Genomic DNA, 27,738 nt, shown 5'->3' with positions numbered 1-27,738 from the left:
CTGTCCTGCTTTGATTTTTAAAAAAAAAGTTTTTATCATTGTGCAGAAATTATTCAGACAGGATCACGTAGACTCACACAGAGATCAAGATTCTGCGTATGATCCTCAACAATGGTGACAAAATTTTCAGATAAACAGATTAACTCTGAACATCACAAAACAAGCTACTAAAGTCACAAAAAAGATTTTTATTTATTGTCACCATTGTTGAGGATCATACGCTGATTCATGATGTCTGTGTGAGTCTGAAAGACACTGCTCAAAACTTGTCTGTATAATGAATTTTTTTTTTTAAAAACTCATAAAAAAAAAAAAAAAAACTAAGCATTAATTAATGCAAAACGAACCAGTTAACACACTCACAGTTTAGACTTTGGTGATGATCAGTGAATCATCAACACTAAACAAACCAATTCATCTGATCAGAATTTCTCTTGCATTTTTTGCTATAACTAACGCATCTTGATAACACAATTAAAGCAGCCAGAGAAAATCTAATGTTAAATGTCAAGAATCAAGAGCCCATCAAAAGCAAATGCTCACCTCTATAACGGTGACTTCAAACTTGATTATTTTCTATAAAACACCCACGTAGAAGGCGACGTTCTCGTGACCTTGCGCAACTTTCTCTAAAAGTGACAAAAATTCTGACATTTTACAGAACATTTGGGACGTAAAACATCCTCTTTTGGTAATGAAAGTGCTGCAGTTCAAGGTTCCTTATATGATTTTAGGGGGACATTCCAATGATCAGTGGACATTCCTATCAGTTTTAGGAACGTCCCGAATGTTCTGTAAAGGTTCTGAATTTTCGTCACCTTTAGAGAACTTTTAGGGAACGTTGCACAAGGTCCTGAGAACGTCGCCTTCTGTGGGTATATATTAACACTAAAACAAATAATTTGACATACTTTGACATATTTCATTCTAATTCATTAAATTTAATTTAAATACAGTGTAGACAATATTTCTTGGTTCTTTTCGGAACATGATGAAATAAAAACAAGTAGCCTATAGGATAGGTTTGAGAGTCAGATTAATTCAGTAACTGCTCAAACTGATTAATTTTACTGAATTTATTTTATATATTTATTTTAATAGAAAGAACTGATCATTTGAGTCATTCGTTCAGTTTAACACTGGTTGTGTTGCATGTTTTTCATTCACTAAAAAGAACTGGCTCATAAGAGTCATTATGAAAGACCTTATGAAATATTGCACGGAACCTGCTGGCTGTGTGTAGTATTAGTGCCATAAAACAAAATCAAATATACTTATGACCCACTTTCTCCTTCTGAATTTAGTTATAGTCAAAAATACACAGTATATTCACAAAAGACTGCAACAGAAATATAAGCAGTTAATCATTTATTAATGTAGTAGTGTGGACACAGCAGTTTGGAGTTTTTATTTTATCACCTCTTTTTGAGTATTTGTATTAATGTTTGTGATGACATGGATTTGATTAGTATATTAATATGCTAACATTTCATTTTACTTGTTATAATAGTAATTTACTATATAGAAAGAACAACAATACTCTGTAAGGTGTTTCTGAACATAATTATAATCACAAGTACATGATTTTCATAACTATAATTAGTACTTATGTAAATGACATTATAATGAATGGTAAAGTGTGACAATATGTTATTTAAAGGGCGGTTCCAGATTATGCAGTCAAAACTGTTTACCTTTATCTAAGTGACAGGAAAAACAGCAGTGTGTGCCAAGCAGTCCATCACTGCTTGTGCTAACTGGACATTGTTGCCCAAAGCACGTTATTCTCATTTGTTCACTTCTAAAATGCAACATGCTGACAAAATATCAAGCGAATCAAAACTTTATTCTCCACCTGACACCTTCATTTAAGTTTATATGCTTCCTGCATGAAATTCCTCCACAAATGCATACATATTTCTTTGTTTAAAGCTTACATTCAGATGCAGATTTAGAATCAAAGTTAAAAGTGCATTACATATACATTTTATATGTCCTCCTGATGGATCTACAGTTTGATGCATTGTGACTATGTGCATACTGTATAGGTGTGTTTTTGGTTATAGTGCAGGGAAATTAGGACAGGCATAAATTAGATTTGTTTAGGGTTGTAGGTTCACAGGTCATCAGTCTCCCCATCAAATGGTATAGTATCCAACTCCATGTGAATGCTGCCTGGTTCAGCGCTACCCCCCCAGCCAATGGGTGTGCGGTTAAAGGAGGGTCGTGAGCAGATATCATGTTGGTACACCACTGCTGGTTCAGGCTCCTCAATAGCCACATCGATGTCTGGCAGCTGGAAAGTCATCAGCTGAGAGGCCTTCTCAAATCCTCCATAGGGCATAGCACTCCTAGACAGATTGAGAGATAGCAATTAAAGGCAAAAAAGAGACCATAGGACTGAAAAGTACAATTGCAGAATGCACAGGCAGAGAGAGAGGCAGATTGTGCAGTGTATATAAAGAAATGCAACTGCACCTGTTAAAGCTCTTATATTTGCGCAGCTCCTTATAAGAATAAGGTCCTGGCATTTGAGCCTTCATTGTGGCTAGAAGGTCTTCATTGCCCTTCATAGCCCGTTCCCAAGGCGAAACATATGTCTTCCCATATGCATCCCTCTTTTTAGCCTTTTCCAAAGCACTTCCCGCGCCTAAAGGGAAATGAAAGCTGATTGAAAGTGATCGGTCGTGTACACATAGGTAAAAGAATTGTATTATTCTGTTTATTATTCCGAACCCATATGACTGGTTTTGTCCATACAATGAAAGTCAATGGGGTCCAAAATAACACTGGACTCCCACTGATGTTCAATGTATAAACGAAAATAAATAAAACCTTTAAAAAGTCTTCTTTTGTCTTCCACAGAAGTCAAACTGGCTTGAAAAAGCATTAGAATGAGTAAATGATGACAGAATTTTCATTTTTGGGTGAACACTGTTATTTTAGTATTATTTATATATACTTTTAAAGTTTTATTAAAATATTTTCATTTTAATTGTGGTTTATGTGCATGCTTTTATCTTTTTAAATTTTACTATGTAGGTTTAATTTGTTTTTATTTCAGTTTTAGTTTTAGTTCAGTTTCAGTTATTTCCAGTTAGTAATTTTAGTGCTTCAACTTACTTAGTTCCAAGACATCTGTAATTTTCTTTCAGTTTATGTTTTTCATCTAATATTTATATGTTATTTTATTTCAGCTTTATTTAAATTAACAAAAAAATTATTAATAATTGTTGATTTAGTTAACGAGAATAACCCTGTTTAACACAAGTTTCATTGTGAGTCTCAATGGCAGTTTCTAGAGTGGGTGAGCTGGCTAGTGTATAAAGGTCTCCATCTGGGTTCTTACTCACTCTGTGAGGCATCTCCTGACACATCAGCCTTCCCTCCTGCTCCTCCCGCTCCTCCTGCCACTCCGGCACCTCCAGCACCTCCAGCTCCTCCAGCGAGCCCACCTGCTAGCAGTCCACCCCCTGCTCCCTTGCCATAGCTTCCGGGTTTGGGAGGAGGCACTGGTGCTTGGCCGGCCCCACCAGCCTGACCAGCCATCTGTCCACCAATCAGGCGGCCACCAACATCCATCATCTGGCCCCCCAGGCTGGGCACGAACTTCTGGAGGTTATCCTTTACGCAGAGTAACATGATAATTAGTTGAAGAGTTTCCAAATCAGCATTCAAATCATGTTTGGGTGTTCAATTTAAATAAGAAATAAGAACATGACCAGAATAAAGAATCAGAGATGAATGTAGAACATTGACAAACAGAAGAATTGTGATTTAGGAATAATGACCCTTTACTGCAAATGAGCTTCAATCTGAGAACAAAAAGTAATCTTTAGTCTGCCTTACCATGGACTCACTACTGAAGAGGTCGGGGTTGTTCTCATAGATGAACTTCTCCACACGAATCTGCCTCATCCTGAACATCTTGGAGCCTTTGTTCTTCTGAAGGGATAGTTCCTCCAGCATGATGTCCCTGGGTGCCCTGATTTTTTTCCCCAAGTCAAACTCTGAGGCCTCAGGCTCTGATTCATACTCTATATATAGAAAAAGAGACATTAAACATAAAAGTATTAGGCAATAATGTAAAAACAGTTTTCTATATATGATACTTTTATATGAATCTGAAATCGCCAGTAGGTGGTGGCAGGTCTTAATGGGTCAAAGAATCATTCATTCATTGATTTGTTCAAACCCGCTGATTCATTCATGAACGGGAGACGCAACTGTTTTGCTTTGTTCAGAATTATTTTCGTTAGTGAAATGCTAACAGCTGTATTGCAAAAACAGTATGAACTGACATTACTGTGTTCAAAATTTTAAATTAATATGATCTTGTTGTTTATTAAAAAATTTTATTAAAGGCGCTCTAAGCGATTTGACGCGTTTTTAGGCCCAATTTTTTTTTTTGTCACATACCGCAAACATCTCACTATGCGCTAGCTGCCTGTCCCTTGAACACACTGTAAAAAAAACGCAGTCTCTGTAGTCGCCACAAGCTCCCACAAACTGGTGCAGCCTGTTCCACTTAACATAATAAACATGCTCCAGCCAATAACCGACAAGCAGCGTCAATACGCAAGCTACTTACATTTTAAATGCGCGTTCATGACTGTTTCAGGAAGCACGGAGGGGAGGGCCAGGAGGAGTAGGAAGGAGAGTCTAGCTAGCTCTGTTTTGTTTGACAACACTTCGAACGTCAACAGGAAGTTACTCCGCTCAGAATCGCTTAGAGCGCCTTTAAAGGTGTAGTATGTAGTTTTTCGTCCACTAGAGGTCGCCTATTCAAAACAAAGGCGTAGCTTGATGACGCCAAGTTTGAGCGTGGAATCTTGGGACATGTGGTCTTCACCTTGAATGAGGCCGCTGGAGCGATTGTTAATGAGAGACCAACACAACACACGTAAGCTAGTAAGCTAGATCGATTTAAGAATATCATATTAAATGCTGGATGGCTTGTGTAGATAAATGGCATGCAATTAATTTTAAAATGTATTGTATGATAGAGAAAATTCTGCATTACTGTTACCAAAAATAAAGCTGCATCTGATTATGCTATGTTAGCTATTTGACAAAATAGTGTTTTTCTCTGAGGCATGGTAAAGCATGGTACTCACAAAAAAATCAAGAAAATTAGATTTATTTTAAACAATCAGACTAAATGTGTTGAGCTATATAACAAAATTAGTTTTCCATCTATAAATGTAACCAAACAGTTGTTCCCTTGTCTATTAAAACATATTGTAAGATATTAAAGCGTCTTTGGTGTTTCCATGGTTTCTTCAAAATAAAACCAGAAACCGAGGGTAACGCGGATATGACGCCATTGACAGACGACTCCCTCACACATCCCGGATCCTTGGTTAAAATAGCAATTTTCTCACGATTTACAAATAGTTGGAAACATTTGGGATATTGTAAGTACTCAACTGAACAAAATATATAACACTGGCCCAGTGGGTTTTGGATATTTTACTGCAAAAATTTTACATATTTCATCTTTAAAATGATAATATATGCTGATATTCAGGAAAACAGCACTTCTGCTCGTGTTATATTGATTAACTATATGATATAAACATAAAAGACAAAATCTCATACAGGGAAAATTCATATGTTGAATATTCATATACAGTATATGCATTTATGGCTTAAAAAGAACACTCATCTAGTCAGAGACCGAAAGGATGATGAGACTATGCTTGAAAAGAAAAATAGGTCCTGGATTCTCTAATATCAATTGTCGTCATTCATATTTATACAGATGTATCAATTTTTCTGCATTGTAATCATAACAGTAACTAAATATCTATTAGTCATCCTACCACCCACAGTTTGTGCTGGAAAATCACCCACAATTCCTTGGAAATGTTCACGACTGTTAATATAAACAATACATTTATTTGAAGTTTCTCAAGTCTATTTCTGTATTAGATTTAACTTCCCTAGAATAAGTGACTGTTTCCTCACATCATAATATGTAGCCTAAGGAAAAACAAACACATACCAGGATCACAAGAATCTTTTGACAGTCTCCATAGTTCATAAGGTAAATTTTACATTCTTTCACAACAACAATTTTTCACTCAAATTCAAAAGCATGAAAATGAACATATTCATTAGACTTCATTTCCGCTGGAGACACTCATGTAATGTTCTTTCAGAGGAGTATGTGTCCCATGATTATATTGATGAGGGGAAAGAAGAGGTGTTCTGTTAATAATCAGAGACACAGCTAACATTTCAGCTATGAAATCAACAAGATACATGTTGTCATTGACATATTACTCCTCATTAAAACATATTAAATCCAGACGTATGAAACCTTAGTGACAGGCACTGAAATTGAGATGATGTTCCCAATAAACAGTTTGAAAGTGACACAGGCTGCCTACGCAGGCGATTGAGCAGGTTGTATACAGTCCGCATTATCACATGATTATAGTCTAATATCTTTAATGACATCTTTCAAAGAAGACACCTTCACATCTGTCAGGAAGTCTAAACAAACACACTCTTTAATTATAAGCACAAAAGATGGAAAGAAAAACAGTTATTTAGTCACAGACCTCAATACTGGGGGGTAGGATTTACTTTGAAACAATTTTCACTCAGAAATTGCTAGAAATAGCAAGTAACACTGAATTAAACATACAATTTTGAAGGAGAAAGACTGAAATAGTACTTTCTTATAAAACATACTTTAATAATGAACAAATTTGAAAAACTATTTACATTGCATGTAGCTTCCCTGCCAATCAAGATTACCTTAGGTGACATTTTTCCATTTGTCTCATATGTTTGGATATATTGAGTGATTTTGCAACAATCAAGGATAAAGCTCAAGTTGTGGGTGTCTTACCATCTTGGGTTATGTGTGACAGGTCAGTGATGATCTTGGAAAGCTTTTTCCTCTTGTTGGGTGGGGCTGGCTTGTTGGGTGAGGTTCCTGACAGAGGCATGATTCCAGACTGGGAAAACAGAGATCAGAGTGGATTTGACAATACTAAAATTCACCATTGTCTTTTGAACAGGTATTGTTTTTGTGTTGTAAGCAAACTCTGCAGATGACACGATTAGTCCCTGAGAAATAATGGGAAAGAACAGACATGTTACTCATTTTGTAAGGACGAGTATTTCTGAAGATGCATGTATATCCCACAGCAGTGTTTGGTTTGTTTGGGGTAGTATTTTCAGACACTGTTTCCAGACACAATTAATATGAGCCTTACAGAAAAGCAAATATTGTAATTCATGGTATGTAATTCCTACTAATAAATACTCCAGGTGCGTCTTCTTTTTTTTTCTTTTCTGTAATTTTTTTTTTTTTTTCAAACAAAACTACTGTTAACTGATCAAGTGTTTTCTCACTTTCCATTCTGTTAGTCTTTTGTAAAATCCCTTACAAAATCTAATTCCGCAATGACGCCCTCCTCCAGGAAGTGACAGCATTTTTGGTGGGACATATGAATTATATAATTTTGCACTATTATTTGGTTTATCTTACTCAAAAACATTGCACCCAAATGTCATAAATCAGTATGATATCTGTATTGTGTGCATGTATTATATGATATCTGTATGTAGTTCGTACAGATATGAACACTTAAGAATATCCAACTTTAGCTCTTTATTTCAATTGTTATGTTCCGTTATTTTCATGCCATATAAAATAAAGTTATAATTAATTAAGTTTAACCTAATTTTCTACTTTCAAAGTCTGGACATGGAAGTCCATTGGTAAAGTGCAGTTTGGGCCTATCTTTTAATTTTCTTTTCATCAACTGTCCTACATGCAGTACTGTATATCTGCTATTTTTTCAAGGGTCTGTTAATGGCAAACACTGCATCGACTTGACTGTAACTCAATACAGTATGGCTATTTTTAAAGCAAGACCTTTTAGTGACGAGTCGTGGCATTGGGGTTTTTTTTGTCAGATACTCTAGATTTGTCACAAACATACACACATAAACACACCTACACAGTGACTTAACACATTGTAGAAACTGGAAATCTCCCTCAAACTGAATCAACACCACAGATTAATGTGTGGTGAGACAAGGGGTGTGCACTGACCCACCCTGTAAAATAATCATGAGCTGGGGTCCACTAGGCTTAAGTTTCCCAGCTGGACAGTATGCTTTGCATTCCATATAAAATCATCAGCCAGATTGGGTGGGAGTGTTTAGCACATTCCCACTTTCCGGCAGCAAAAATATACAGGGCAAATGGAGCATTCGAGCTTGATTATTCCAATCAATGCAAACGTACAATGAGAATATGCCGTCAGTGCTTGCAAACTCTTTGAGTGGGTATCACACCAGCAACAGGAGTTATTGCTGGTCGTGTTTTCATTGCCGTCATGCAGCTGTTAGTTGAACAGTGTGTGCGGTTAGTAAAGTGACAGAAACAAATATCACATAATCCACTTACCAAGGCTCTAGACTGCTTACAAGACGTGGTCTCAAAGGTACAGTGAAAATAGGAAAAGGCTTGTGGCTAAGAAGTTTACCAATTCCCGGGTACCTTTGACCTGTGGCTGGACCAAGAACCCAAGGCGTGCAAAATCCAGTTGGGACTTGGATGGCAGATCTTCATCGGGGGAGGGAGAGTCCGGGTAAAAAGGGGGAGTGAGGAGTAAGGGGGGGCCAATTTGGTCTGCACAGCACTTTGCTGATGGGAATATCAAGAGACTAATATCTTTCTTGCAGATGCTTCATTGGCTAAATATAGAGAGAAGGAGAGAGACCGAGTGATTGCACATATTTATCAAATAGCTTCAAGAGGCAAAAGGGCTGTGGTAGATAAGTACATTTTCTTCGATGATTAGTCACCCTCCACTTGTGAGAGGATTTTCACTTTTTAAATCCAACAGCGGACCCCCTAACTGTGCTAAATTTATTTTTATGATAATGGTTTAAGTACTCAGAGAGGTCAGTGTTGGACATGGCAGCCAACTTTACTCCAATATAACATGGTTCTAAATAGTTGTAGTGTGAATTAGACAATTAGTAGCGAAATTCACAAATTTGCACAGAGTGCAATCTCACAAGTTTGGCATAACTGCCCAGGCTATATAGAACCTTTAAGGTTCTATATAGAAACTTTTCTTTGAATCAGCAGAGTAATCCTTTGTAATCAAAAAAATGAATTTTATTGTACTGAATTACTGTATAGGAGATATATAAATATATATAAATGAATAATAAATAATGTATATAATATAATTCTCTTTCATTACTCCATGATGTCTCTGCCAGTCAAGAAGTATTATTTCAGGTGAAATTTCAGTTGCACTTTATTTTACAGTACGTGTACTTGCATGTACGTACAGTGTACTTACCTAAGTAAATACTGGCTAATATAAGGTAACTACGGGGTGAAGGTTAGGTTTAGGTATAGGTTCAGGGTTAGTAGTTATTACCTAGATATTGTAATAACTGTAATATATACATAGTATGTACATGGGGAACAGGACTGTAAAATAAAGTGCTACCAAAGTTTCCCACCTGTCTCAGAGACAATGCTTATTATATCACTTTTCTCACCCACATCATTTGCACTGCATGAACCCAAGAACTTGTCAGATTTTCGCTATCTTTGTCAGTTCAGGAAGGATCCACTCATAAATGGAATCTAAGTAGGGAAAGCTTGGAGCAGCCATAAAAAGTGACTGAACATTATCAGCCCTAAATATAGGAGGAGAGCATATGCATGAGAATGGTGCCAGCTTTAGCTGTAGTCGACTCATCCAACAGTGTGCAATTCCCCACTTCACAGCTACTAAGTTTTAGAAGAAACATTTGGTGTTGATTGTATATTTGGCCATATATAAATGTCATTTATTGTGATTTGAAATTATAAAGAAACAAGTGGTTCTGCAGGGTTTATTGTTATTATTATTATTAGAAAAATAAGAAAACACTGAAATGCTCACTCTCCACTGCATAACCTGATTTAAATTGAAAAGTGGGACATAAGCGCCACCATGTGGTGATTAGTCACCTTCATTGCATAAACAATGTGTCTTCTTAAAAGGGACACATTAACACTGATATATATTTTTTATTAAATTAATCTGAAACGTAAACATACTGAAGATTAAATGGGTTTAGCTTTTTTTCCCATAATGGATCATGTCTGCAATACATGCAATAGTTTGTCGCTTACCATGACACAGAGACATTGTGGGAAATTTCAGGTATGTTTTATTCAAACTATTGATTGTATTAAGAAATAGCCTATATGACAGTTTCAGTTAGAATCTCTTATGTCCTAAAGTTCAGCTGAGCTCATTATAAGCACTTCAAAAACAAAATCACCACAGAGACACTAACCACAATGTAGATTTTGCAAAGAAGGACACAATGATCTAATGATTTGTACAACAGCCAAAATTAAGAAAACTGAACAATGTAAAACTTTAGTCTATAAAATAAAACATGATAAACAAACTGGAAAGACAAACAAAATTGTGGCTCAGATTTGAAACACCATGGCCTGGTTTCACAGACTGGGTTTAGATTAAGCCAGGATTATGCCTTAGTTCAATTAGGACATTTAAGCAGCTTTTATAAATGTGCCTTAGAAAGAAAAACTGGTGTGCATCTTGAGAAAAAATAATGGCACTGACATATTTTATAATATGTCTGTGCAAGTTGCTTTCAGTTAAAACACCTCAAACATGCATTTTAGTCTGGACTAGGCTTAAACCTTGTCTGTGAAACCAGGGGTAAATATGCTCTGTTTTTGTCAACTTCTTTTCAATTTCAAAATGTAATTTTAAAAAAGGAGACATTTTAATAACGAAATATTCTCACCTGCCAGTACTGCAATCATTATTTATTCATCCTCTCTGTATATCTAACACACATTAATATAAACTGATTTCCTTTCTTTTAACCTTAATCCACTGTTCCTTTAATGTTACAAGGCCTCAGATTTTTTCTTTAAAGACATTGCAATATTTTTAAGGAACACATTCAAAAACAACCACAATTATCAGCCTTACTGCCACGAATGCCATTCAAATATGTCACGTTAAGTATTCTGACTAATTCTAGTAAAGCCAGTTGGCTAATAAACCTTCTGATAATCCTGGACAGCTTTGCACTTTTTACGCCTGTCTTCATGCGTCAGATTTGCTTCAGTGCTCAAATAGCCTACATGTCTGTCTCTAGGACTCTTTCCAACGCTGTACCTTTCCAACACTTACTGATTTGACCACTTGAATACGATTCTAAAAAAAAAAAAAAAAATGAAAACACGAGATTTTCATTAGTCATCCATTTAATATATCGGTACTGGGATATGAAGACCACACATCCAGCCAGAGCACATTTTAAAGAACCAGCCTGGTTCCCTGTTTACTTTGTTCCTACAAATAGGCTGTGACCCTCATGCACCTGTTCAGTTTAGACTCTGCCAGGAGAGATATCATTTCTGACTGACCTAAGATCATTCAGCTTGCCTCCTTTTCTTAGGTATTTTTTCCATTCTTAAAAATGTCAAGTAGATCAAGGTTTAGCAAAGAAATGACACTTTTGTATGTAAAAGGTGCCAAAAGTCAAAAACCTTACCCATGTCTTAAATAAGAAATGAATTTTGAATATACTATCTCAAAATATCTCAAAATAAAAAGAAAAGTGGGCATTGCATACCACTAGGGAGTCAGACCGAATGTGAGTTTGCTAAAACAATGCCTAGTAGCTATTTGGCTATTGGTTAATATCCAATTTGCCCACACAGTCTGAGAGACATCAGCAGAGTCATTTCAAAGGAAGAGCAAGTTATACTTCGATTGAAGTTTATAAAGCCAAATAATAGTTTTCTTTGAATAACATAAATAAATTGTTCACAGTAAGACCAGGAACATGCATTGAGAAATGCATGCATGTAGGTTCAATTTTGATTAAAAATTTTTAACATTGGAGGTATCAAAACATATTGATGAACATTTTGCAGAAATTCTGGATTTTTCAGTTACGTTTTGAAAAACACTCTCAAAACAAAACACCAGTGATCCAAAGCACAAGTTAATATACTCAAATGAAATGATGAATGTAATTTCTTTGTTTCTTCAAGTTATATTAAACAGATGTTAACACATTGATCATATTTGAAAAGTATGAATTTTGAACCTGGAACAGAAGCAGATGGTTTAGCTTCTTCCAAATATAAATTAATACTGTCACTGAGGTAGGGTTCCAGGCCTCCAGACCCGGGGCTGAATACCCACTCTTGTTGCAATAAAGCGAGGTTTGGGAACTTGAATTGGAGACTTTAATGGGTTTGGTGGTAGGGCACTTAACTCAGGGGCACTCTTAAATTGTTTGGTAGCTTGGAGCCCAGAGTAGCTTAGGCTTGACATACTTGACATGGGAGCTGGAGGTGAGTACGGCATGGGGTGAGGGATGGGCACAGATGAAATTTTGGGGAGGTCTGGGAGGCCTGGGGCCCGTGAAGGTGCTGGAGTTGATTCGGGCACAGGTTCAGGTGGAAGGGACGTCATATCAGAATGAGAGATGTGCTCCCCAAGCGTGGTCTGCGAGCGTGGTACAATCACTGTGGGGTTGAGAGTGGGTGCCGACATTGGGGTTGGAGTGGAAAAACGTTTGATTTCATACACACGTGCTGCCTTTACTGGGATCTGCTTGGGTGGTGTCAGAGTGTGGCCATCCCTCTGTTGCCTCTGGTAGGAAGGAATTGAAGACTGCGTGGCAATGCCGCCACCAAAACTGAACATTGCAGAGTTCAGTTGGTAAGGCTGCCGCCTCATGAAGTCCAAGGCCTTGATACCCTCTTTTGGGACACCATAACCACCCTTACTTCCTTTGGAACTTCCCTCAGACACCTTAGTACCTCCACGCTGCAGCCCAACAGGACAGGAAGGAGACAGCAAGGGGTTGTAACCTATTGGTGGAGGGGCACGAACATTAGGGGAATACTTCCATTGGGATGGAGTTGGCGAGGGTTCCCGTGTTTGGATCAAGTCTATGACTGATTGGGATTGTTGGGGTTGTAGAGGTGCAGGCTGCAGATGTGGAGAGTCTACAACAAATAAATCCATGCGACTCTGTCTACGAGCAAACAGCTCTGCACCTTTTCCCTCTGCCTGGGGGATCTGTGACATTTCTGGGATGACCCGTGGCTTAGGAGCCACAGGTGGTGGAACCCTTGTTCTGTTGTCATCAATGTTGTGGGTAATATTTTCAGGTTCAGAATATACACACCTGGGTCTTTCATCTAGGTTCTGCACCATAGATAATAGTTCAGGGTTTGGTGAGTTCTTCTTGCTGTCAGGTATGTTAAACATTGGCTTATATGCACTACGGCGTCTGGCCTCTTGGAGAATACCAGTGCGGCCACCGGTGGAAGAGGTTTTATCACGATAGACTATTGGTGACAGCGAAGGTACAGAGCTTGAAGGGGTCTCAGAAGTTGCAGAGGTCAAAGTGGAAGAGGGTTGAGATGGTATTTCTATGGTCTGAGGAGTAACAGAAGGCATAACAGGAGCCACAGCGGTCACCATGTTGTTAACAAGGATTGCAGGAGGAACAGTTGTTTCACTGTTTGTAAGAAAGGTGGGTTCTTGGGTTTGAACTTCGGGAGGTGGCACTGATGCAACCTGGATGTTTTCCACTGAGGAGCAGTGAAGAGCAGGTTGAGAATATGATTCCACGGATACAGAAGCAGGTGGAGGAACAGACTTTCCAGTCATAAAGGGCTGTGTGAGTATCATTTTAGAAGGGATATCTTCACCCATTTGATTAATTGTGACTTGGTTCACAAAGGAGGCAGGGGTAACCCCAATGGCATGCTCTTCTGATGCTGTAGAAGATGAAGGTACCAGCACAGCCACTGAAACAGGTCTGGGTGTCTTCTTACTGACTGCAGGGCGAAACACGACAGGAGCTGTGGCTGCCCGATTGGTAACGCAGCCTGGAGCAAAAGGACGGGCAGTTCTATTTAACACAGAGCTGGCAGGTAGTTCTGGTAGAGGAGTTGGTGGTGGAAGCATCACTGTTTCTGCAGAAGGTACTGACGGATTAGTTTGGGGCACCACAGAGGGGGCTGGCACCATTGTGCTCGAAGTATCCCTGTTAACCATAACAGGGACAGCAGGGATGGCCTGAGGTGTGCTCATCTGTGTCATGTTCTGTGTTTCTGCTGGTGGAACCTCGTGATGTAGTGGTTTTGAAGGTCTGGCAGGTTTTGGAGCAACTGGTGGTGGCTGAACATTGGGCTTTGTCAATGAGTCTGGTTGTTGTTGAGGTTGCAGTGTCTGTAGTTGAGGAAGTGGTTGTGTCTCTTTGAGTGCAATGCCCAGCATTTGGCTTTGTAACTGTTCTTGCGCAGCTTCCATTTTCTTTGCATGTTCTTCAGCCCTTCTCCTCTGCTGCTCAAACAACTGTGCCCCCTTTCCAGATGTATCACTCAAACCAGGACTAAGAGCACCACCCTCTCCTTCCTGACCTCTGGAAGCAGATCTTTTCTCTAGCATCTCAAGATAGTCGCTGTCCCATGTGGGGTCCGGTGCAGCAGAGAAACCTTCCTCATCAAATTCTGATTCGCTGCCAGGAAATATGCCATCCTCTTCTTGAGAGTCTTGCCTCATGTCCTCATCAACACTTCCAAAGCTGGTTAGTGTGTATTTCTTGGAGCGTTGCCGGCGCTTTTTAAACATCAAAACACCCTTTGAATGAGGGTTTGGTGCATCCGTCAGTAGTGAGGCGATGGTGCGGCATTTGGACCGAGCTTCTTTCACCTGTTTGTCCGTGATCGTCTCTCCACGATTCAGTTCTGCATAACATGAGATAAAAACATTTGAGACAAAATTAAACGGTTTTCTATGTCCATGACCTGGTAAACTTAATTCCTCTGTTAAGAGGAGCAAGGACAGTTAAAGATGTTCTTTTAACAGTTTTCAAATCATAACCCAATAAAAAAAACGTGTCTCTTAATCAAAGGATTTTGCAGCAGGGACCGCTCATTATATTAATCTATAGCTATTAAACAACAAGAGCATGGTGCCAAATTGATTTGTCTACAATGGGGACATGTTTTATTTACCAGTGCTTAATTGTAGTCCCCGAGAAGAGCATAAGAATGTTTAGAGTACAGATTAGAGATGTCTTTTGATTTATGACTGTTTATTTATGCTGGTGCTTGAAATGACACTGCTTCAAATAGCTGCAGCTCTGAAGATGCTTGACACTTTATAAAAATGGTACTGTGGGACATGACCCAAACCTAAAACTAACTATTAAGTCTCAACTCTTACCTAATCCCTAAACCTAACCATAATCATAAAAGGGAATTAATTTAACTAGAATTAATTGTAAATCATGAGGTGTAGCTGTTTCATTGGATTTAATAACTGTTGAATCTAATGTTTGCACTAAATGAATGGTTATCATCATACATATTTTTCATAATTAACATTAATATTCTATTAATAGCACATTAGATTCCACAGCAAGTAATCTCAGCATAAACACAGATGTCACTGTGTTGTTTTACCACCTGATCTGGGATCAACAAACACACATTCCACAGCTACAGTCCAGGATCAGTGTCATACTAGTGCCTGGACACTGCATTACTAGTGTCCAGGCACTGGAATGTAAAACCTGTGTAACTAATTGTGCGTATCTCATTTTATGAACACTAACCTGTCTTCTTAAGTATGCTAATTTGTGGCTTGTATTTATGACTTTTAAGTGACTCTAAATTCCAGCCAGATGCTGGTTGTTCATGTCTGAAAACAATACTGAGAATACTAACAATACTGTCCAGTATTTCAGCTGAGAATCTAGGTGGAGAGGCCTGTGAGGAGCACTGTCACCTGATATGAGCTAGCAGCTGGAGATGCTTATGCCAGCTCATGCAAAGCAGTGCTCAGGTTATCAACCCTGTGAGCCTCAGGACAAATATAGACACTGGTGGGGGCTAAAAGACTCAGCATGATCACCCTCGTCTCTTCAAGGGTTTACATGCAGGCAACCACAAGCAGTGACTTTAAGAACACATTTACAAAGCAAAGCAGGTGTTCATGACAGTAAGCCAATCACAAGAGCAATAATCGTCATATACTCACTTGCTTGTTTTGCTTTATCCATGTACGTTAATGTGAGCTCCTCATCCACTGGATTGTCAACTGGCCCAACCATGGGCACCAACTGACTACGAGAGCTCAGCATTAGAGCTTCTTTGGCTCTCTCTGGAGAAACAAGAGGAACATTTGGGGGCTCCTGAAACCCACTGTCTTCTTCCATTAGCCCTTCTCGTGGGTTTTGGTCATCCGCACTCATGGATGAGGTCTCGGTGGAGGTCTGTGAGGACCAGGCTCCATGGGGAGGGGGCTGGTAAATCACTTCTCTGCGAGCTACACCAGGCAATGTGTCTTCCCTCTTATTAGGCCCCAAAAGATTGTACATTTGGGCATCCGAGGCGCTGTCATACCCACTCATTTCTGAAGTCTCTGCTCCCTCTGGTGAGGCTCGGGTAGCCTTGCCAGGTGAATTGCTGGGACTGCGTCGTTTTGGTTTGCGTTGCCTCTCATGAGCAGCCACATCTGCATCGCTGTCCGTTTCTCCATAGTAGGCTTCACTGCCCGGCGGGGAGGTCAGTCCACTGCGTCCAGTTGGGGACATCAGGGATCCATGGTGTATCTGCCGCACACTGGACTGATGAGGTCGGGAACTGGATGGTGACATGGCCCTAAGGGCAGCACGGTACTCTTTATCAATGCGGGGAGAAGGAGCTCGAGCAACCAGAACCACCGACTGGAAACCAGCCGGTGCCCTGATAGACATGTAAGGGAGTAAAATAGCACAGGTGGTTCAGAAACAATACCTCACAGCAGCCCTGGTTAATCCAATACAATCATTTACTTTCAGCTCCCATTGGAGTTAAACACAAACATAAGAACTGGAAAAGTAAAAGATTTAGGTTATAAAAGGTTTACCTCCTAACTCGGATGTGTAGTGTTCCTGGCATGTTGTCGATCAGGTTCATGACCTGGGCGTGCGACAGACTCCCACAGGAATTCTCATTGATGGACACCAGCTCATCTCCCTCACGCAGTCCAGCCCGACATGCTTTACTTCGCTTACGCACCTACAGGGTAAATGTAAGTTAATAATGTATGAATAGGTCAAGAAGTATTTTAAAATGGCCTCTGGTATTTTATATAGAAAAAAGCATTGATATTACATTTAACATTTTTACTATCTTTAAAAGCAGACCTCCAAGGAATCACAACGAGTAACATAATCATATGTGTTTACAAAGTTTAGCATATCCAATTTACCTATCCTGCATGTGAACTGTAAGGAAAACCAAAGCACACACATCAACACTGGGAGAATATGCAAACTTCACACCAAAAGGCCTTCTGACAGCCGGGATTTGAACCAAGGACCATCTTGACATGTGGCAACAGTGCTACCCACTGAGCCAATATGTTGCCCATAAACACAATATGAAATATATATATAGCTCTTAAACAATCAATGCATGTTTCTGCTAATAACAAGTGAGAAGAGCCAGCAAAAACATTGTTCATAATACTTCAAACACAGTTTTTTTTTTTTTTTTAATATTTCAGATATTTTTATCTTAATATTTACAGTATGAATTATGTTGGAAATCAGAATGAAAACCACACAGTAGGCTGGCATAAACAGTTAACAGACACTGCCCATGTGCCAGTGTTATTGTTGTTTCTCAATTGGACCTTGCAATGCCATTGCTCAAACCCCTGTCCTGTCTGTCATCTTACTCAGCACAGGAAGATAGGCTCTGATTTCAGTGATTTTGTTCACAGTGTTCCACATCTTACTGAAGCTGCAATAATCAGTCTATACTAAATACTTAAATTTATATAAATATGGACAGTGTGATGTGTTAATGACAATGTACTTGACTGTTAAAGCTATAGGCAATATTTTTCATAAACACTTTTTGTTATACTGATTGAAACGCTCTTCATATCCTGATAGCAATCTATAATAGAAGTGGTCTAAATATTGAAAAATATATCTTAAGTGGAAGTCTCAGGACCAAAAAAAATGTTTGTCTGAATATTTGGTCTGAATGCAGTGATAGGATGTGCTACCTACCTGCCTGTCAAACATATGTATTTGCATACCTCCAAGCACGATATACTGTATGTGGTACAAGTCAGAGATCTTTAAGTTGTTTGCGTTCATTATTATTGTAATGTTATGTGCTTTGAGACATGAGGTAATTTAATGCTGTCTCTCAAGGCGCTTTGCAGACTCTGCTCTGGCTGTGCATGTTCATGTGTTTTTGGAGGAGGCGTGGCTTTGGGAGGGTGGGATCTTATGCTTTCAAGGCTAGCTTGCTATTGCTAGCCTCTCTGAAATTGCCCACCTTAGCCTTAACAGAATATTTTATAGTATGTGTACTCATTTGGACTTTGACTTTGGAATCAACATAAAAGAGGTGTGCTAAAGCAACATGGCGTATGGATCAGTGATCTGGTTTTCCATTTCTGATTCTAATCCTGTACTTGGTTGCCTGTGGTTTTTGGGATACAGCTGCAGAGGTTACAGGTTCAGGGCCTAGTGGTGAACTGGGATCTGGAAACTGCCTTGTCACTAAATGGCATCTTTATGTCCATTCCATTATTTTAATCTAATTCCCTTTTGATGACAAGCATCCAGCTACCAATAAAAAAACAATACTCCTCATGACAGCCAATATTAATGGATGCATCAAACTACCCTGATCAGATAACATCATTATACAGATAGATAGAAAATTGTACAATTACAAAAATCAATGACAACAACATCACCATCAACTAGAATAGCTGCTTTATCATTACATGGTAAATACATTATATACAGCACATTGTATCCTGTATAAAGAAAACAAAGTCTGCTGTATTTGGGAGAATGTATAGTGATTTATTCTAAAGATTGTGTGGCGTGGAACCAAATTAGATTTAATTAGGGCAAATGTTATTAAATATGACCTGAATCCTCAAAGGCTGACAACAGTCATGAACTAAAACAGTGTGTGTGCACGAGTATAAATTCAACATCCCTAATTTATATTATAATATTCACTAACATCTGCTATCTAATAGTTAATTACAAAATAACAGCAGAAATCAACATCACAAGATTGATACATGTACTATAGTAACACTAAACACAGCTTCTCATGAACTACTAGTCATAAATTACATATCAAATATTTCAGCTAATTATCATTCAAGCTTGGTTTGTTACTAGTAATCTACCCTTGAATTATTACTATTACTAAATGTACAGTTAGTGCTCAAAATGTTAAGGGGGTTGTCTGCAGTTCAGATGGTACTTGAAAGTTCAAACTCTATGAATCATTTTGCTTTTTTGGTAAAGGATCAGTTCCACACCACACTTAGAGTGCAGGGGCCTGTGCTTCTGGTATCGATTACATCTAAAGGCTGCTTTAAACATCTTAAGTTTCCTTAGAACTGAAGAATTGTAGGCAGACATACCATTCAAAGTGATGTATAGCGCACTCTTTTTAAGTTTATTTTATTCTGACGTGTTTCCAGCAGTCATACCTTGGCGACCTGCAGAGGCTTCTGGTGCTCGATTCCTCCCTGTAGTCGGAAGCCCCATGGTGCTCCTCCGGATAGGGTGATGATAACCTCCTCAGCCACCATGGTGCGGTCTGTGTCCTCAGTACACGCAGTCCATGTTATTACAGGGCCCCCTCAGAGAAGACGACTGCTACTGCAAGTATATGTCCTGGGGTTCCTTCTGGTTGCCCACCTGAGTTGAGTCTCTCGCACAAATACACACTTGAGCACACACAGATCCCCTCCCACACCCTGAGCTGGATGCTGGTGATAGGGGCGCAGTCATAAAGGAAGTTAAAATAGAGAGGGAAAGAGAAGAGATACCCACCATCTCCCTATGAAGTGGAATCTTGTGTTGGATGAAGGTAGGAACTAGTTTATCACAGCTGTGCTGTCACTCACAGAGCTGGCTTGAAAGGAGGGGGGCGTACATGGCTGATTTAAAAATAGCCCTTTGCTTCTCTCGCTAAGCGGGCAAGCTTTTTAATGACTTCAGAATTGCAACAAGTTACAAGTTAATTTGAGTCTGAAATTGAAAGAAATTACTTGTGTGCAAACTGCCATTGAAAAATTCTTTTCTGTAAAGGGTGGTCAAGAAATTAGACTACTGTCAGTTGAGGAGTTCTAGTGTGGTTATTCTTTTCTAGGTGCTATATTATAACATCAGGACCTTCTAATAGTGTGGCATGGATCACAGAGCTAGTTTGTTTAATCATTGATTCTGTACAGATACTGACTGCAGACCTGTTCTCTTGGCATTCAAACTGGGACACTTGGCCAATCAATCTTTCTTTAGACAAGCACGCACATGCCTGACCTCAGTGGGAAATTAAAAGTGACTTGGTGACAATTTATTTCCATACACAGGAGATCGATTTTGATCACTATACATTTAAGACCTAAAATATATTTACCAAATGATAATTCAGTAATGTTCAAAAGTCTGGGGTAAGTTTGTTTTTAAAGAAATTAATGCATTAAGTACAAAAAATATTTTTTTTATATTAATCGTACTTAAGTATTGAAAGTAAAAGTACAAGTAAATATAAAATACAAAAAGAGCAAAAAAAAAAAATTTTTTAAATTGTTCTATACACAATTTGAGCAGCAAGATTGTGTTCAGTTTTAACTCTTTCTTACATTTTGTTTCTTTGAATTAAAAAAATGACTAAATGTTTATTGTAAATTTTTTAAATATAAAAAATACTAATATATTAATTATACATTGATCATTCATGTTAATTCATAGTGCATTATAACTAATGTAAGAGACAACTTTAAAATGTCAATGTTGAAATTAACAATGAACAATACTTTTATTAACCTTATTTAATGTTACAAATGGACTCTTATTGTAGTGTTACCATTTCATATAAATCCAAACGGTCATGCTTAAAAATTACCATCTTTACACACAAAGGCATAGCATGGGTCTATTATATGTATACTATCACACATTATTTGCCTCTAGATAACTTGATGATTATCTAATCAAAATATGCGTTACAGTGCCGATAAAAGAACTGAAATCGAATACATTCCTGATTTGATATGTTTCTGTTGCTGCATGATGAGAATACAGTTTAAATATGCAACTTCGCTGGATAACGAACAATCGTGACATTAAACAGTTGGTGTTTTTGTCACATTGTTTTAACCGCTTGAGGTACTGCTAATGTTAGCATCCTCTCCAGCCTCGACGGCAAACATACTACTGTTCTCCACTAATGCAGCATCTACTCAACAAACTAATTACTTTATAATGATATGAAAACATGTACTGTAGTGCACTGTATAACATACCGTTTTGTTGTCCGTTTTTGAAGTGTCCCGCTCTGTGCAGCGTGCAGCCTAACGTCACGTGTCAAAACAAACTCTACGAGGCATCAGTGATAGTTTTTATTTCGCCTCTAGAGGCCGCTCTCGTACTGTGTAATGACAGCGCACTCTTCTCAGCAATGGACGCAACCCAGAAAATGAAACCAACCGTGGTTGTGCGAGAACTTGTTTGCACATGCTTGCTTGCAGTCTGTGTTCTTCCTACTTTATTTTGTAGTAAGTAATGAAAATGCTTTGGGAAAATGTATCAGAGTAAAAGTACACATTTTATTTAGGAAATGTAGTGGAGTAAAAGTAAAAGTTGACAGAAATATAAAAACTCAAGTAAAGTACAGATTCTCCCCAAAAATACTTAAGTACTGTAATGAAGTATTATTACTTTGTTACATTACACCACTGCCCTTAAGCTAACCCCCCAATCACTCCCCAGGTGCACAGTTTCTCTAAATATGAAATATGAAAACTTCAGCCCAATGTGCATTTAAAGCACTGACAGGAGTCTCATGACAGCTTGCATAACTGAACAGGAATGTATTTATTTCAAAGAACATTTTGATTATTGTTGTGAATTTACACAAACTGAAAATTACATTTCATCATGGGCCATTTCTAATGAAACACAGTAGACTAATACTGAATCTGGAGATCTGGGGTGCGTTTCCCAAAAGCATCGTTGGTGAACCATGGTCGTAAGTCCCATTGAACTCTATTGGTAACGACGGAACTTGCGACCATAGTTCGCTTTGGGAAACGCACCTCTGGACTGGAGTATTGTTTTTAAAGTTAATTCATTGCATGGCTTAAAGGGTTAGTTCACTCAAAAATGAAAATTCTGTCATTTATTACTTACCCTCATGCCGTTCCACACCCGTAAAAACCTTCGTTAATCTTCGGAACACAAATTAAGAGATTTTAGTTGAAATCCGATGGCTCTGTGAGGCCTCCATAGGGAGCAATGACACTTCCTCTCTCAAGATCCATAAATGTACTAAAAACATATTTAAATCGGTTCATGTGAGTACAGTGGTTCAATATCAATATTATAAAGCGACGAGAATATTTTTGGAGCGCCAAAAAAACTAAGTAACGACTTATTTAGTGATGGCCGATTTCAAAACACTGCTTCAGGAAGATTCGAAGCACAAATGAATCAGTGTGTCGAATCATGATTCAGATCGCGTGTCAAACTGCCAACGGCTGAAATCACGTGACTTTGGCGCTCCGAACAGCAGATTCGACACACTGATTCATTTATGCTCTGAATCTTCATGAATCAGTGTTTTGAAATCGGCCATCACTAAATAAGTCGTTATTTTTTTTTTTTTTTTTTGGCGCTCCAAAAATATTCTCGTCGCTTTATAATATTAATATTGAACCACTGTACTCACATGAACCGATTTATGTTTTTAGTACCTTTATGGATCTTGAGAGAGGAAATGTCATTGCTCCCTATGGAGGCCTCACGGAGCTATCGGATTTCAACCATAGCATAGCTGCCAACTCTCACGCATTCAGCGTGAGACTCACGCAATTGACCCAATTCTCACGCTCTCACGCCACACCCCCATATTCTCACGCAGACTCGTGCAGAAGTGAGGAAAAAAAAAATCGCGCCGCATGATCTCGCAAAGCAACGCGCAGAGAGACCAGACAGACAGTGTACAGTGAGTTTTTTTTGACAATTGTGAGGGAAATACACAATTTATTCCCATAAACTGTGTAGTCTTCTGTTCTCCCTCCCATCTGCACCGTGTGAATTGTGAACGCAGGCAGGTCAGTGAGTTACAGGGCGCTCCGTGTCTCCGTCCAGTTTAGGCTAATAACTAATAGGCCTAATATGCTGTTATATGGTTTATAGGGGTGTGACGAGATTTCTCGTCGAGGCGAAAAGTAGTCTGTGATGTTGCCGTGACAGAGTGTTAGGATGATTAGGAAAGAATATACCACCACTATCGTTTTGCTTTGTATTTAAATAAAAAACATTTAATTCAGTTGGATAACGGTCGCCGCCGCTCCATATTTACAGAGTTACGCGCGATCACGAAAGTGAAAGTAAACGCGAGCGCGCATTCAAACGCGATTTCAATACCCCGCATTTGAAAGCTGATGAATACAGATATCCTCAATATCAAAGCTATTTTAGGCTGGGCAGTGTAGTTGTAACCATCTCTTAGCTCTGTATCAAAGAAAAATTGGTCTTATTTGCACTTTGAATATTGAGAGAGTGCGATTATTGTTGCACTTATTGTAAAGTGTTACCATAAAAATGAATAACGGTTTTCTCTTAAAAGTGCCCTAGATTCAAAAATTGAATTTACCTCGGCATAGTTCAATAACAAGAGTTCAGTACATGGAAAAGACATACAGTGAGTCTCAAACTCCATTGTTTCCTCCTTCTTATATAATTCTCATTTGTTTAAAAGACCTCCGAAGAACAGGCGAATCTCAACATAATACCGACTGTTACGTAACAGTCAGGATCATTAATATGTACGCCCCCAATATTTGCATATGCCAGCCCATGTTCAAGGCATTAGACAAGGGCAGCCAGTATTAACGTCTGGATCTGTGCACAGCTGAATCATCAGACTAGGTAAGCAAGCAAGAACAACAGCAAAAAATGGCAGATGGAGCGATAACAACTGACATGATTCATGATAACATGATATTTTTAGTGATATTTGTAAATTGTCTTTCTAAATGTTTCGTTAGCATGTTAGTAATGTACTGTTAAATGTGGTTAAAGTTACCATCATTTCTTACTGTATTCACGGAGACAAGAGCCGTCGTTATGTTCATTTTTAAACACTTGCAGTCTGTATAATTCATAAACACAACTTCATTCTTTATAAATCTCTCCAACAGTGTAGCATTAGCCGTTAGCCATGGAGCACAGCCTCAAACTCATTCAGAATCAAATGTAAACATCAAAATAAACACTATACTTACGCGATTAGACATGCTGCATGACAAACACTTTGTAAAGATCCATTTTGAGGGTTATATTAGCTGTTTGAACTTTTTTTATGTTGTTTAAGGCAAGCGCGAGCACTTGGGGCGTGGAGCACGAGAATTAAAGGGCCACACACCCTGAATCGGCTCATTTCTAGTTATGCCCCAAAATAGGCAGTTAAAAAAAGTGAATTAAAAAAAATCTATGGGGTATTTTGAGCTGAAACTTCACAGACACATTCAGGGGACACCTTAGACTTATATTACATCTTTTAAAAAAAAGTTCTAGGGCACCTTTAATCTTATTAAGCACAAACAATAAGGTTTCATTTGTTAACATTAGTTAATGCACTGTGAAATATCATGAACTAACAATGAATGACTATTTTTATTAACTAACATAAACAAAGATTAATAAATACTGTAGCAAAGATATTGCTCATTGTTAGTTGATGTTGGTTAATACATTAATGTTAATAAATGAGATCTTATTGTAAAGTGTTACCATTTTTATTTATACTGTTTTTATGATCAGTTTGTGGAAAGGAGTTCAGTTAGGAGGTCAAAAGTTGTAGAAGCTCATAAATCATGTACAGTAAGGTCTGAAGAGACTGAAATCATACAGAAGAGAAGCCAGTCACTTGATTTTTTTGGTGAAACCTTTTACAGTGCTTGAGTATTGTTGTCTTTTACTGCATATGATAATTCAGTCTGAGAAAGTAGAACTGAAATGACATTCATTACAAGATGATTAGTTAAAACATTTCAAATACACCTGCAGACTACTTTTTTCTAGTCATGTATTTCGCCATCTTGTCTCTTCTCGTGAACTCAATCTCGAGTCTCGTCTTATGAGATACCTGTCTCGTCACACCCCTAATAGTTTATATAGAATTAAGTTAGCATTAGCAGAGTTGTTTGTTTTGCAGCACTGAGCTTTTCATAAAAAAACAGTACAAAAGCAAGCCACTCCCTCCATAAGCCCCTCCCCCATAACCAAAGCCACGCCCCCCAAAATCTCACTCTAAGTTGAACTCAAAAGTTGGCAGCCCTGCCATAGAAAAAAATATGGACGTAGCGTCCGTGACGTCACTCATAGAGTTCTAACAGCAGTTTTGACGCGTAATAAGGCCCTTTCACACAGGACGCGGTATGCGCTGCGCTATGAAACCCATTTGTTTCAATGGCTTGCGCCGCGCGAGGACTGCGTCGACCAAAGCGCAGACGCAGCGGAGCGCAGTTTGCGCGCACGCCGCGGTCAAAGTTCAAAATAATTCAACTTTTGCCGCTGCGCTCTGTGACGATTACCCGCGCGACCAATAGCAACGGGGCATCCAAACAATCGGAAAGCAAAATGGATGAACAGCTATTTACCATGCTATTTACTGTGTTGGAATTTCCAGAGCTATACAATACAAGTTTGCTGGTCGTATATTGACATCGGGAGAAAAGCTGTGTCATGGAGACATGACAGACACTGTCAAGAGCTGCTCTCTTTCTTCTTCTTACAAGCAGGGCTATTGCTATTGCTCACTTCTTAGCACGGCCAGGGACATATACTTTACTGCTGACCGAAAGGTGGAACAACAATAAGTGACTATGTATAAAACTCCCGCTACATGTTTGGAAAATTCCGCCTACTGTGCTCTGGCCAGCGCAGCGCAAATCGCTTTGTATCTGAAAGCGATCTTAATACTTAATGATTCGTATTTATTTAATTACTGTTTTGTACTCGGACGCAATCATAGGTTGAAATCAAGCGGCAACCTCCCCCTTTCTCTCGTGAAGCCAATACGGAAGTAACTTAAACTGCGATTCATCGACTGGCCGCTAGGGACAGGCTCCAAAAGAGAGCAGAATCTCATAGAGTCCCATGTTAAATTGGCTAAGTATATAGCAGTAATAAAACATGTTTACAAGTTGGCATGCCGCGTCCTGTGTGAAAGGGCCATAAATGAGGCCGCGGCCATCTTAGCTGCGCGTCACCGCACGTCACACCCGGATAACTGAAAATGGGCAAAGAGGCAGGGAGGTGGTTTGAGCTGATGTGACTGGTTGCTGAAACCACGCCCGCCTAGCTCGACGTGACCATGTTAGCAGCAAAGGAGCTATCTATCTATCTTAGATACGATCTAAAATATTAATGAAGATAAGTTTTATCATCAGAACATTCTAAAGGTTTACTGTCAATCTACGGTGTTTTTTAAGATATAGATGCTCCAACACCAGTAGTGTTGGGTGTGCAAATAACAACATGGAAAATCAAATGGGACTTCATACCTTTATAATGAAATAGAGATCGCGAGATGAATCCAATCTGTGGCACTTGGGTAAAATATGAGTGTCCATTGCAAAAAAACATTTCACATTTCTTCTGAATGAGCTGCTCTCTGTCATCGTTCTTCAAGAAAGGATGCAATCTGAGCAGCGTTTATGTTGTAAAACTGTATACGATCGTATCTAACAAAATGTGCCTGTGTCCAAAGTATATTTTTTTCAAAATAGTGCAGCAGTTTTAGTTATAATATCCAAGCAGTGCATATCCTCCTGGTATTGTCATTGTAGTAAATCTCACAATCAAAACTTTCAGCCAATGCCACGATCCAACAACGTGTGTTCTGTGTCTCTTCCCCATGCATGCACATCTACACAGACACACATCAGTCTCGAATATTATGCAGCAAGCCATATTTTATAATTGTATAAAATAATCGAGCACAAATACGGCTGAGATGCCAAATTCAGCGGCAGCTGAGGTAACATGACGGCTCTCAGACAGCAGCGCAATCTACCTGTCACTCAAGTGACCACGCCCTTAATTATGCAGAACTTTAAGGCTTAATATAATTTAAACGGATAAGTTATAAAAAAATTCACCCCCCTCAGAGTTGTCATGAAGGGCAAAAATAGCAGTATAGACCAAAACCACAATTTGAACCAACTTGTAAACATGTTTTTTTCTGCTATATACTTAGCCAATTTAACATGGGACTCTATGAGATTCTGCTCTCTTTTGGAGCCTGTCCCTAGCGGCCAGTCGATGAATCGCAGTTTAAGTTACTTCCGTATTGGCTTCACGAGAGAAAGGGGGAGGTTGCCGCTTGATTTCAACCTATGATTGCGTCCGAGTACAAAACAGTAATTAAATAAATACGAATCATTAAGTATTAAGATATATAGTAAAAGGTTTCCACGTGACTCTTCTAAAGTTTAATCCGCTTACACATTTGGATATTATAAAAAATATTTACAGTACATTACCATCATATTTACATTATCTACCCAGCTTGCGTAACACAAACACTGCATTGAGTACTTGTCCTTGCGTAATTAAGTAGACTAC

General features: G+C 38.7%; 2 protein-coding genes across 3 annotated transcripts; both read right to left on the bottom strand.

Moving 5' to 3' along the window:
- Positions 1–1,351: 1,351 nt before the first annotated feature.
- Positions 1,352–8,607, bottom strand: myoz1a (myozenin 1a). Its single transcript, XM_048204714.1, has 6 exons — positions 8,435–8,607; positions 6,863–6,971; positions 3,850–4,037; positions 3,354–3,624; positions 2,479–2,650; positions 1,352–2,351 (listed from the first exon to the last, which is right to left on the bottom strand). The coding sequence occupies exons 2-6, from the start codon at positions 6,960–6,962 to the stop codon at positions 2,117–2,119; spliced, it is 966 nt and encodes a 321-aa protein (XP_048060671.1). The 5' UTR covers positions 6,963–6,971; positions 8,435–8,607; the 3' UTR covers positions 1,352–2,116.
- Positions 8,608–10,192: 1,585 nt separating this feature from the next.
- On the bottom strand, positions 10,193–19,970 carry synpo2la (synaptopodin 2-like a). 2 transcript variants are annotated; one of them, XM_048204712.1, is made up of 4 exons: positions 19,587–19,970; positions 16,971–17,122; positions 16,101–16,807; positions 10,193–14,803 (listed from the first exon to the last, which is right to left on the bottom strand). In XM_048204712.1, the coding sequence occupies exons 1-4, from the start codon at positions 19,686–19,688 to the stop codon at positions 12,192–12,194; spliced, it is 3,573 nt and encodes a 1,190-aa protein (XP_048060669.1). In that variant the 5' UTR covers positions 19,689–19,970; the 3' UTR covers positions 10,193–12,191. The 2 variants fall into 2 exon arrangements, with proteins under 2 accessions (XP_048060669.1, XP_048060670.1); XM_048204713.1 differs by having other exon boundaries at positions 16,101–16,723; positions 19,587–19,969.
- Positions 19,971–27,738: the final 7,768 nt, after the last annotated feature.

This window comes from Megalobrama amblycephala, linkage group LG10 (assembly GCF_018812025.1).
Source record: "Megalobrama amblycephala isolate DHTTF-2021 linkage group LG10, ASM1881202v1, whole genome shotgun sequence".
Lineage (NCBI taxonomy): Eukaryota > Metazoa > Chordata > Actinopteri > Cypriniformes > Xenocyprididae > Megalobrama > Megalobrama amblycephala.
The sequence above is the reverse complement of the archived record's forward strand: the minus strand, read 5'-3'. Positions and strand labels throughout refer to the sequence as shown.

What these genes read in the sequence shown, in the direction of transcription:
- myoz1a (XM_048204714.1), bottom strand. Translation starts at nt 6,962, where the DNA reads ATGCCTCTGTCAGGAACCTCACCCAACAAGCCAGCCCCACCCAACAAG. An exon ending in GTCAGGAGATGCCTCACAGA is followed by an intron (nt 2,651 to 3,353) that starts GTGAGTAAGAAC and finishes ATTTCCCTTTAG; the next exon opens with GCGCGGGAAGTGCTTTGGAA. An exon ending in AAATATAAGAGCTTTAACAG is followed by an intron (nt 2,352 to 2,478) that starts GTGCAGTTGCAT and finishes CAATCTGTCTAG; the next exon opens with GAGTGCTATGCCCTATGGAG.
- synpo2la (XM_048204712.1), bottom strand. Translation starts at nt 19,688, where the DNA reads ATGGTGGCTGAGGAGGTTATCATCACCCTATCCGGAGGAGCACCATGG. An exon ending in CTACACATCCGAGTTAGGAG is followed by an intron (nt 16,808 to 16,970) that starts GTAAACCTTTTA and finishes CATGTCTATCAG; the next exon opens with GGCACCGGCTGGTTTCCAGT. An exon ending in GGATAAAGCAAAACAAGCAA is followed by an intron (nt 14,804 to 16,100) that starts GTGAGTATATGA and finishes CATGTTATGCAG; the next exon opens with AACTGAATCGTGGAGAGACG.